We start from the raw sequence: 12,265 nt of genomic DNA on the forward strand, positions 1-12,265 counted from the left end.
TCCTTTTCATAATACTGTCATTATGCCATCCTGAATTTTGCATTGTTTGATTTTGCCTGATGGTTTTTCTTCCATCCCATAATCCATTGTTTTCTTCCTCAGTTACTATTTCTAACACATTACTATCTCTGTGTCCATCCTCCTTTCTCTACTTTCCTTTGCTTCATTGGTCTCCTTCCAAACAGCAGTGTACGCTTTACTTATGAGCCACACTGTATTAGCTGCGCACAACAGATGGATACAGCACCACGCTGACTGCTGGCGCATCATCTCATGTCCCGTATTATTCCCATTAATATCATTAATCCTAGATCTTCAAATTGATCACTCTTCCTGCACCACTCTTATGTATTTTCATGTGTTATTTTCAACATCTTCCTATGCCACAGCAACTTATATGTCACCCTACCAACCCCTCAGATCAGTGTCCAGTGGGAAACTCAGCCAGGCAAGTACTAAAGATGTTAAAAAATTGAAGAATAAAATTGATGAGCTTCTGCTTTGTTTAGAAGATATAGAAACTGAGAATGTACTAGATGTACTATGCCTGCCTGAGCATCACATTGTCACTGATATGCAAAAGGTTAGCATCAATGGGTACAAATTAGCTGCACATGTAAGTAGAGATAATATGATGAGAGGAGGAGTTGCCATATATGTCAAAAGCTTCCACAGTGTAAAAAATTTAGAAACTAAAAAATTTTGTGTAGAGCAACATATGGAAGCATGTGCCACTGAACTAAAACTAAAGGATGGCACTTTCATAATTGTAACAGTGTATAGGTCCCCCTCAGGGAATTTCCAGCTATTTCTAGAAAACTTGGATGCTTTGTTGTGCTATCTGTCAGACAGGGGGAAGCAAATTATCATTTGTGGGGATTTCAATGTTGATTCCCTGAAAGAGTGTAATAGGAAGAATGACCTTGTAGTATTACTCAGTTCTTTCAATTTGAGCTCCGTCATTGATTTTCCTACTTGGACAACAAAGAACAGCAGGACATTGATAGATAACTTTTTTATAGACCAAGATAAGTTTAAGGATATAAATGCGTATCCTGTTGAGAATGGTCTTTCAGATCATGGTTCACAGCTAGTTACAGTACACGACATAGCTCCATGCAGTATATCAAATCAGAATTTCAAAGCAGTGCGTTCAATTAACAATATAAATAGTGCAAACTTTAGGGAAAGCCTAAAGCATCTAGACTGGGATGAAGTGTATATGAAACCCGATACAAACTTGAAATATAACTTATTTCATGAAACATTTTTAAGGGTATTTGAAAATTGTTTTTCCAAGAAAATAGTTAAACATAATTCCAAGAAAACATAAAAAACCTTGGCTAACTAAAGGAATAAGAATATCTTGCAACCGTAAAAGAAAACTGTATCTAACAGCATGAGGGAGTACTGACCCCGAAATTGTTCAATATTATAAAAACTATTGTGCGGTACTAAGAAAAGTTATTAAAAAGTCCAGAAGCATGTGTATCATGTCTGAGATCAGTAACTCTGATAATAAAATTAAAGCAATTTGGAATATTATTGAAAGGGAAACAGGGCAACCAAGAGCACAGGAAGACTTTAGTGCCATAAAACTGAATGACAAGTGTACTAACAAACAATCAGAAATTGAAAATATTTTCAATAATCATTTTTTAAATGTTGTGGAGAAAATAGGATCTAGATCTTCACTAGAAGAGGCAAGGCTTCTAATAGAAGAGGCCATACCTGTGCCATTTGAAACAACTGTATTTCCACCAACCTCTCCCTCTGAAATCAGTAAAATAATAAACTCACTGAAAAGTAAAAGCTCTTACGGAATTGATGGCATTTCCAGAAAGATACTTAAAGATTGTTCCCCACAGATAAGTAGGATTCTCAGCCACGTATGTAATAGCTCTTTGGAGTAGGGTGTTTTCCCCGATAGACTGAAATATGCCATTGTAAAACCATTGCATAAAAAGGGGGATATGTTGGATGTCAACAACTATCGCCCAATCTCTCTTCTGACAGCTCTATCAAAATTTTTTGAGAAAGTAATGTAGTCAAGAGAAGCCTCCCATATTCGTAAAAATAAAGTACTAACAAAATGTCAGTTTGGTTTTCAGAAAGGGTTTTCAACAGAAAATGCTATATACGCTTTCACTGATCAAATATTAAATGCTCTGAATAACCGGACATCACCCACTGGTATTTTTTGTGGTCTCTCAAGGGCCTCTGATTGTGTAAATCATGGAATTCTTTTAGATAAGCTAAATCATTATGGTTTGAGGGGGCAGTTCACAAATGGTTTAATTCATACTTAACTGGAAGAATGCAGAAAGTTGAAATAAGTGGTTCATGTAATGTTAAAACAACAGCTGATTCCTCAAACTGGGGGGCTATCAAGTAAGGGGTCCCATAGGGTTCGGTCTTAGGTCCTTTACTGTTCTTGATATACATTAATGACTTACCATTCCACACTGATGAAGATGCAAAGTTAGTTCTTTTTGCTGATGATACAAGTATAGTAATAACATCAAAAAACCAAGAACTAAGTGATGTAATTGTAAATGATGTTTTTCACAAAATTATTAAGTGGTTCTCAGCAAACGGACTCTCTTTAAATTTTGATAAAACACAGTATATACAGTTCCGTACAGTAAATGGCACAACTCCAGTAATAAATATAGACTTTGAACAGAAGTATGTAGCTAAGGTAGAATTTTCAAAATTTTTAGATGTGTCCACTGATGAGAGGTTAAACTGGAAGCAACACACTGATGGTCTGCTGAAACGTCTGAGCTCAGCTACGTATGCTATTAGGGTTATTGCAAATTTTGGTGATAAGGATCTCAGTAAATTAGCTTACTATGCCCACTTTCATTCACTGCTTTCGTATGGCATCATATTCTGGGGTAATTCATCGTTGAGTAGAAAAGTATTCATTGCTCAAAAACGTGTAATCAGAATAATTGCTGGAGCCCACCCACGGTCATCCTGCAGACATCTATTTAAGGATCTAGGGATCCTCACAGTATATATATTCACTTATGAAATTTGTTGTTAATAATCCAACCCAGTTCAAAAGTAATAGCAGTGTCCATAGCTATAACACCAGGAGAAAGGATGATCTTCACTATGCAGGGTTAAATCTGACTTTGGCACAGAAAAGGGTAAATTATGCTGCCACAAAAGTCTGGTCACCTACCAAACAGCATCAAAAGCCTGACACATAGTCAACCAACATTTAAAAATAAATTAAAAGAATTTCTAGATGACAACTCCTACTCATTGGCTGAATTTTTAGATATAAATTAAGGGAGGGGAAAAAAAACCCTTACTTAAACATTAGTCTCATGCAATATTTTGTGTAATGTAATATCTTGTACAGACATCTTTTATTAACCTGACACGTTCCACATCATTACGAAGTGTCGTATTCATGATCTATGGAACAAGTATTAATCTAATCTAATCTAATCTACTCCTTCTCCTTTCCATTCCAGTTTGTATGTACGAACTTTATCTAATCTAGTCACACCTGCTATCCCCCTTCTTCACACTTCTCCACCCACAGACATGCAATCCATATTACAATCCTTTCATTTATTTTTTCTTTGATCTCATAATGTTTTCATGTTGACTACAGTTGGTTTTCGCCTTTCACTACAGGCTAGTCCCCCAGATTTAATTTTGTTTTCCCATATATCATCTGTTTCATCCTTTTCACACGTTTGGTGTATCTTTGAGAATTTTTTCAGATGTATTTCTATGTTTTTTATCAATTTTTACGAGTTTTTATCCTTCACCATGAATCCTTGCTCCTTCCATCTTCACCAATAGAGAAAATTTTTCTTATCGCTATCCAGAACCCAGTCCCCCATACTATTTCTGCATTGCTGCTTTGCTCACAAAGTCTCCCCAAGTGCAAAGTACCCATTCTCTGGCTGCATGGCTGCAACCTTTCCTTCCACAATGACCTCCATCAGTTCAGATTCTGCCAGTCCTTAACCCTCACCAACACAATCCTGTAAAACCATGTCAATCAGGCACAAACCTCCTTGCAGTACCTACTCTCCAGCCATAAAATTTTTCTGTTATGCAATCCCAAATTCTTGGATCCCATATCACGCACTGAAACTCTTGCCCTTCAGGAACTAAAGCAGCATGCACAACACAACTTCAAAAAATTCTCCAATCTGTTTACTTCCTACTCCCGCCTAGGAATACCACTATTCACTACCCGAACCACAACCTCTAAACCTCCACCACATCCCCTCACAGCTTACAAACCCAGCCTTGCAAACCTACTACATTTACCCCACCTTCAAAAACTCTGTCCCACCACCACACAGAATCCAGAACCTAAACAGACCTGAAACAGTGTCATGAAGCTTTCCTCCAAATCTCTTAGCCCCCACAAGTGTAAGTCCTTTCCAAAACCCCGTATTTTGCCCCATTCTCAAATTCAATATGCAACACTTGTTAGAGACCCTTTCCCTGTCCCTACAGTGGAAGCACTTTCTCGCCACCAACCCTACCATTCAGACTCAACCAAAGACCCTGTTAACTTTCCAGAATTTCTTAACCTTGAACCTTGCCTCACCATCATTGCCCAAATCCCTCAATATGCAAACTAACCTTACGTCCACAGAAAGAACTTCAATCCACCACCTAAAAACTGATCCCATCCTTATAATCCTACCTGCTGATGAAGGCTCCACCACTGTTATTTTGAACCACAAGGATTACCTGGCAGAAGGACTCAGTCAGCTGTCAAGATTCATCGATCTACAAACCCTACCACATTGACCCCATTCCAGAAATCTAGCAGGATCTCCAGTCTCTCCTCAAATCCCAAGTACTTAGGCCCAACCCAGAACCTCTCCCCGGAGTCCATCTCTCTCCTCACCGCTACCACTCCCCGCACTCCTACTTCCTACTAAAGACCATAAACCCAACAACCTGGTTACTGTGCCCCACTGAGGTAACCTCTGCTATCACTGACAACACCTTTGGCCTATTATCCACAACCTACCCTCCTATATAAAAGATACCAACCATTTCCTCCACCAGCTCTCCAGAGTTCCTGTTCTTTTAACAAATGGTGCCCTATTAATCAATATAAATACCCCCATCCTCTACACTAACATCCGTAACACCGATGGCCTTGTCAATATTGAATACTACCTTTCCCAAAGTCCAACAGATTCCAAACCTACAATCTCCTTCCTAGTTGCAATGACCAACTGTATGCTCATCCACAATTACTTCTCCTTTGAAGGCATCACCTACAAACAAATCTGGGGAACAGCTATGGGCACCTGCATGGCACCATCCTATACCAACCTATTCATGGGCCATCTAGAGGAATCCCTTCTAACCATCCAGAATCCCAAACTCCTCACCTCGTTCAGATTCACTGATGACATCTTTGTGATCTGGATTGGGGGTGAGGCCACAATATCCACATTCCTCCAGGACCTTAACACCTTTTCTCCTCATTCGCTTTCCCCCTCAACCCAACAAGCCACCTTCCTCAATTTGACCTCCAACTCAAAGACAGCTACACTGGTGCCTCCACCCATATCAAACCTATCAGCCACCAGCAATACCTCCGTTTCGACAGATGGCACCAATACCATACCACAAAGTACATTCCATACAGCCTAACCACCTGCTGCTGTCACATATGTAGTGATGAGAAGGCCATCTCTAAATATACCAAGCTTCTCACTGAGGCCTTTACAGACCGTAATTACCCTCCTAACCTTGTACCAAAGCAGATCTCCTCTGACGTATCTCTCCAGTCACCCACCACCTCCCAAAGTCCCACCGTCTAGCCACAAAGGGACATTCCACTCAACACTCAGTACCGTACAGGACAGGAGCAACTGAATCACATTCTCTGACAGGGTTTCAACTACCTCTCATTGTGCCCTAAAATGAGGAACACCCAAACCACTATCCTTCCTACCCATCCTACTGCGGTACTTCGTCACCCACTGAACCTACACAATATCCTTATGCATCCCTACACAACCCCTGCCCCCAACCCCTTGCCTCATGGCTCATACCCTTGTAATAGACCTAGACGCAAGACCTGTATCATACATCCTCCCACCACCATCTAATCCAGTCCGGTCACACAAGCATCATCTATCCCATCAAAGGTGGGGCTACCTGTGAAATCTGTCATGTGATCTGTAAGTTAAGTTGCAACCACTGTGTTGCATTCTACAGGGGCACGACAACCAACAAGCTGCCTGTACACATGAATGGCAGTGGTCCACACAGTTACTTATCAGGCTGCCCAACACGGCATTCTTCATTTCAATGAGTGCTTTACAGCTAGTGCCATCTGGATCCTTCCCATAAAAACCAGCTTTTCTGAATTGTGCAGGTGGGAACTCTTCCTATAATATATTCTATGTTCCTGTAATCCTCCCTACTGGCTCAACCTTTGTTAGTCCTTGTCCTTTACCCAACAATCACCTTCCCTGTACTCATTCAAGAACTACATAGCCCTCTATTCCACCAACGCAACCACAGTTTTTGACTTCCCTCTGTTTTCACTGTTCCCCCCCCCCCCTCCCTCCCACCCTCTATGTAATCTCACAACTGCACCTAGCTTCCCTACCCTTTGGTCATCTCGTCCCTATTACTCTAACAAGCAACACTTTACTGTTCCCATCCCTATCCTGCTATCCCTTCCCCTCCCCGCCCCAGCCTCCCTCTTACCCTCACCACTCAGTTTTGTTTCTCCCATCATGCGCTGCTGCTTGCAGTCCTGTCTGGCATGGCAGCCAGAGATTGTGGGCATTTTCGGGTGTGTTGCATTTGTGTGTATAAGTATGTTGTCTAATTCTGATGAAGGCCTGTTTGGTCAAAAGCTCTGTTTGACAGTCTTCTCATTGTGCCTATCTGCGACCCAGAATATCCGCTATGTGGTGAGTAGCAACTATCCTTTTCATAATGTTGTCAAATAAAATAACTTTATGACTGAAATTTCAGTGACACAAATGATAGGACCAGCCACCAGCCAATTGCACATTTTTCTAGAGCACCACATGCTCAATGTGTTGTAGGCACATGCAGAGCCTCGTACAGTGTGGCTGACTGCACACATCGGCAACACTGGCTCTCCACCCCCCAACCCCGTACAGTCTGGCTGACTACACATCGGCAACACTGGCTCCCCCCCTCCCCCCTCCCTCCCCATACTACAATCCGTCAAACATAATTTTATTCTAATCAGAATGTGACTTAACTACATTCAATGTGTGTTACCTCTTTTGAATTACGGCAGTGAGAAATGATGTTTTAACGTGAAAATCATTCAAAAAGTGAGGGTTGGTGAGCAAGCAACAGAGAGCTGAAACTTGCTGGCAGGTTAAAACAGTGTGCTGGGCTGGAACTCAAGTCTGGAATGTTTCCTTTCAGTAGCAAGTGCTTCTAGAACTGAGCTACCCTCACAGTTTTACTTCCAGCAGTACCTCTTTTCCTACCTTCCATACCTCACACTAGTCTCCTACATAGCTCATGAGACTAGTACTCCTGAAAGATAGGACATGGTGGAGAAATGGCTTATCCACAGACTGCGGGATTGTCTCCAGAATGAATTTTCACCCTGCAGCTGTTCTCTGCTGTGAGGGGGGTTTGTGAACTGGGTTTGGCTAGGTCAGCTGGTAAAGGTTCCAGGTTAGAATCTTGGTCCAGTACATAGGTTTTAATCTGCCAGGAAGTATAGAATCAGGGCACACTCTGTTGCAGAGAGAAAATTCATTCTGGAATGACAGATGCATGCAGGGCTTTCTAGAAGAGGCAGGAAAACAAACACATGAGTGTACAGACTGGAGTAAATGCATAATTATGACTGCAATGAAAAAGAAATGGAAGGGGATTGAACTTATAGCCAGGGGAATTGATGGTAGAGGGACCAGTTAAGTTTTTTTTTGGTCGGATTCCAGAATATAAGGAAAGAATAAGATGATGACCTAATGAAACGTAGGTGACATTAAAAAACATTGAGGCCCAACATGGATGTGAATAGCTGAAGGCTATAATATAGGAAAGTCTGGAGGAGGATTTCATTCAGCAATGGATGTCATGTAGCTTTGGTGATGGTGTTGGTGTTGGTGGTGGCAGTAGGCAATACAATTTACAAACTGACTACAGAAGAGCAATTTATACAGTTGCACTGACCTGAATGTAGGTGTTTTCTCTTGATCAGTTTTTTCTTTATCAGTCTTATCATCTCTGTCATCATCACTGCTATCATCATCTGGTCTACCACCAAAGGCATCAAAGCTTGTATCTGGCTTGTCAACTTCAGATCTGTCTTCTTGTTCTGCAGATGGTGTCCCTGGACAGCTGTTTTCCTCTGGGACATCTGTTTCTTCTACCTTCACAGGTTCAGTGATCATTTCTGTACTGGATGGATTGGATGGTATGGTGTCTTTTGTGCCTGGAGCTTTCTCTTCCAACAGCTTTGCGCACTCTGGTTTAACCACACGAGGTACCTTTGCCTTCCTCTTAGCTGCACCTACAAGGGTCTTTCCAGATCGACTTCCTATAATTATTATTCAATTAATTTAATAAAACCAGTTTGGTAAAATATTAACATTATTAAAGTAATCAAATTTCAATGGTCTGATCCACTTGCTATACCTGATAAGTACAAAAAAGTACTCACTGTATCGTAATAAAAATAACTGTTAAAATGTCAATACTAAGATATATTCCAGGTATTATCTTTACATTGAATGTGTGTGTCAATAGCACAATAATACGCTCAAATATTATAACAATAAACTTTGGATGACATGTAATTTGAAGGAAAGAGAATAGTACATACTCTTTTTGGGGACAGTAATTACATCCCTTTTTGCTTCACCAGCAGGCCTATCTTCTTCTTTCACTTCAACATCACCTACTGTAGAGAATTCATTTTGAGCTTGAGTAACATTCTTCAGTCTTATACTCACTCTCCTCTGAAAATCATTTTCTCCTTTCCTCTTTGTGTGCTTTGTATTTTTTTTTGAATGTGCGGTGGTTAGGAGGGGAGCCTTATTAGCATTTTTCTTGCGCAAAGGCTTAGATTTTGGTTTCTTTGGTAATACTTCAGTACTGCTCTCCACTGGGAGCTGCTGATTATTTTCAACAGCTATATTTTCCTTGCTGTCACTTTCCTGCAACTGAGAAAATTATTTGTTTAAACATCATTACACTCATATGCATGAGATGTCTGAACCTCTATTGCTCAACCTTCATAATTCAGAATGAATGATCATGTCAATACAGACTGTAAAACCAATTTACAGCGGATATTAGAGCAAAATCTGTTAGAAGTAATTTCAAGCATAACACGTTACATTCTTATAATTGAAGAAGGACAGAGGAAGCAGAGGATAAACATTTTTTTTCCACCAACCATTCTGACCAACAGTGATCAAAAGCCAACATTCAGCACTGCCTTTGACAGTTCATACCTCTGCCCCACTGCGACCCTCCCCCACTTCCAAACACCACCTGCTTACCTAACAGGAATTCCCTACCTCTAACCTGACCTCAAACTCTTTTCTTAGGACCTTCACAACACAACAACTCTCTCAGCTGAGGGAAGAGCAGCCATCTACAACCTTCAAACAGACCATAATGTAACTGTCAACCCTGCAAATAAGGGCTCAGCCACTGTCATGATTAACTGCAGTGATTACCTGACAAAAGGTCTCCTCCAACTGCCTGATCCTAACCTACAGGCCCTTCTTGTCTAAATCTGTCACCATACTTACTTCAACCCAAGCTTCCCAAAGTGTACTAATCCAACTACCCCAGACATTCCATTGTAACTAGTTACAATGTTCTAACACAAAAAGCTTCATTCTTGTTGACCAACTTTGCTAACCCATTGCTCATACTCTACCTTTCTATATCAGGGATGAAACTACTTCCTTAATTGCCTCTCAGTCATACCCACAACATTACTACCTGGATCTCTGCTCGTCACAGTTCATGCCGCATCCTGTACAACAACAATTCTTATGGCTTTCCTGTCGTCAAACATTACTTTTCCCCACATTCTGTCAACTCCAAATGGACAACCTTATTGCAAATACATCTCACCAGCTACACCCTTAAAAATAACTATTTATCCTTTGAGAGGAAGGTACATAAAAAGATCTACGGCACAGCCATGGGCACTCACACAGCACTCTCATATGCCACCTTGGTCAAAGACCATCTAGAGGAAAACTAGCTAGCCACCTATGACTTCCCCACCCCCAAAATTACCTATCTCCACTCTGGACTGCAACTTGACAACATAGTTCACCAGGACTTCAACTATATACTGTGATATCTGGAAATGAGGGACAGAGTATACATTCCTTCATGCCTCTCTCAAAGTGCTATTCCATCACACACTCAGTTTATAAATATCCTGGTTTGTCATTTTGCCTCAATTACTGCTAACCTCTCGCCACTGTGGATGGCCTATGTGCAAGATTTGTCCTATGCACCCACCAGTCCCATCAAAGGCACACACTGTTAGCGGTAGGTTCACTTATGAAAGCACTAATGTCCTATACCAGCTGTGCTGCAGTTTTTGCACAGCTGTTAAGCTGTGAATAGCCAATGGCCATCAGTCCACAGAATAAACGTCACCATCAAACTGTGGCCAAGAACAGAGTTGACCACCCAGTGGCAAACCATTCTGCTAAAGACAACACACTTGAATTCAATGTCTTTTTCACAACCATCACATAGATATCCCCCCCCCCCCCACCCCAAATACTAGCTTCTCTGAATGAAGTCGCTACGAACTGTCCTTACAACATATCCTCAGATCCTGCAATCTTGCAGTTCTCAATTTCCACTTGCACCCTTGTCCTTGACTTCAGTCTAATATCACCTATGCTCTCCTCTATGCAATCTCCTTTTTCCTCAGTTCTACTTCCCTCTCCTAGTCCAATCTTCCACTTCATCATGTGCCACACACAATTCCACATACCTATGCCAGGGTGAGCTGACCAGTGCCACATTATTATCCCACTCCCATGCTGTCTCACCTTCCTCCCTTCCCCTATCCCTCTCTTCAACTCCACCTTACACAACACCCCATCTCAATTAAGGTGCAGGGCAAACCAATGTAGTTAATCATGAGAATGTAACTGTGTACGTATGCTGTATATATATATTCCAATAGTTAGTTCTGAAGACGAACGTTGTCTTAAAGCTTGGCAACATTTTTAATTTTGTTTACAAGGCTGTCAAAGTTAGTAACTGGCTGTTTAGCATAACACTGAACAACTTGTGTGAATAATATTTGTGTTCCACCTTTTTGTATTCCTTGTCACAATAACACTACAAATACTCAAGTTCAGATATTAATCAAAAGCACTGAACTAATTTTTTTTAAGTCATTAATCGTGTGGCTGTTTTGATGCAACCCATCGCAAACTCCTCCCTTCATCTCAGAGTTGAACTTACGTCAATTATTGTATTTTGTTGTGAGAAAAAAAAACTTATTTATTCTCAATAAAGAATAGGTGCTGACAAAAAGCGGCGAGTTTGGTTTTCAAATACTTAGATTTATTTCTGAATCTGGAGGCACTCTTTACACAAGAAGTCACTTGACCAACGAGCTTCTAAAAACATCCGAGAGTAAAAGTACAAGTGTAGTGACTCAAAACAAAAAACAGAGATAAACAAAACATGGCGCTCATATACGATGTTGATTAATAATTTAACACAAAACTTCTTTTTAAATACGTTAATAAAAAGAGTTTACTTTAACACTTTACCTTGTTAAATAGAAATCAACAAACAGGCAAACCCATAAGATTACAGAATATCTTCATATGTGTCTCCGGTAGAGATTTGGTCACGATGTCCGCTACCTGCTCTTCAGATGGGATTTGATGAACTCTAATTCTTCCTTCATAAAGTTTTCATGAATAAAGAAATGCTTGATGGCTATTTGTTTGGTTTGGTGATGAAATTCTGGATTTTCTGCTAACTTCAATACTGCTGAATTGTCAATTCGGAGAACTGGAATTTCAGATAGTCTTGTTGTTTCTCCGAATAGACGAGTTACCAAATAATCTCATTGACAGCTTCATTTGCAGCAACTAGTTCAGCTTCAGTTGTAGATGTTCCTACCACGGTTTGTCGCTGACTTAGCCGTGACATCACCCCTACTGCCGTGACATCACCCCTACTGCGCAGTTCATGACTGCCCCAGATGTTGATCTGCCTGGTTTTGAGCAGCCTCCAAAAT

The 12,265-nt window shown here is 40.7% G+C and overlaps 1 protein-coding gene across 1 annotated transcript in view; it reads right to left on the minus strand.

Moving 5' to 3' along the window:
• Positions 1–12,265, minus strand: part of LOC124804040 — a 69,737-nt gene that overhangs the window by 38,009 nt on the left and 19,463 nt on the right. Inside the window, exons 3-4 of the mRNA XM_047264720.1 lie at positions 8,843–9,182; positions 8,191–8,557 (exon numbers count right to left, since the gene is read on the minus strand). Of these exons, the coding sequence (XP_047120676.1) occupies positions 8,191–8,557; positions 8,843–9,182 (707 nt within the window). The remainder of the gene's footprint in view (positions 1–8,190; positions 8,558–8,842; positions 9,183–12,265) is intronic.

Source organism: Schistocerca piceifrons, chromosome 1 (genome assembly GCF_021461385.2).
Source record: "Schistocerca piceifrons isolate TAMUIC-IGC-003096 chromosome 1, iqSchPice1.1, whole genome shotgun sequence".
Taxonomy (NCBI): Eukaryota; Metazoa; Arthropoda; class Insecta; order Orthoptera; family Acrididae; genus Schistocerca; species Schistocerca piceifrons.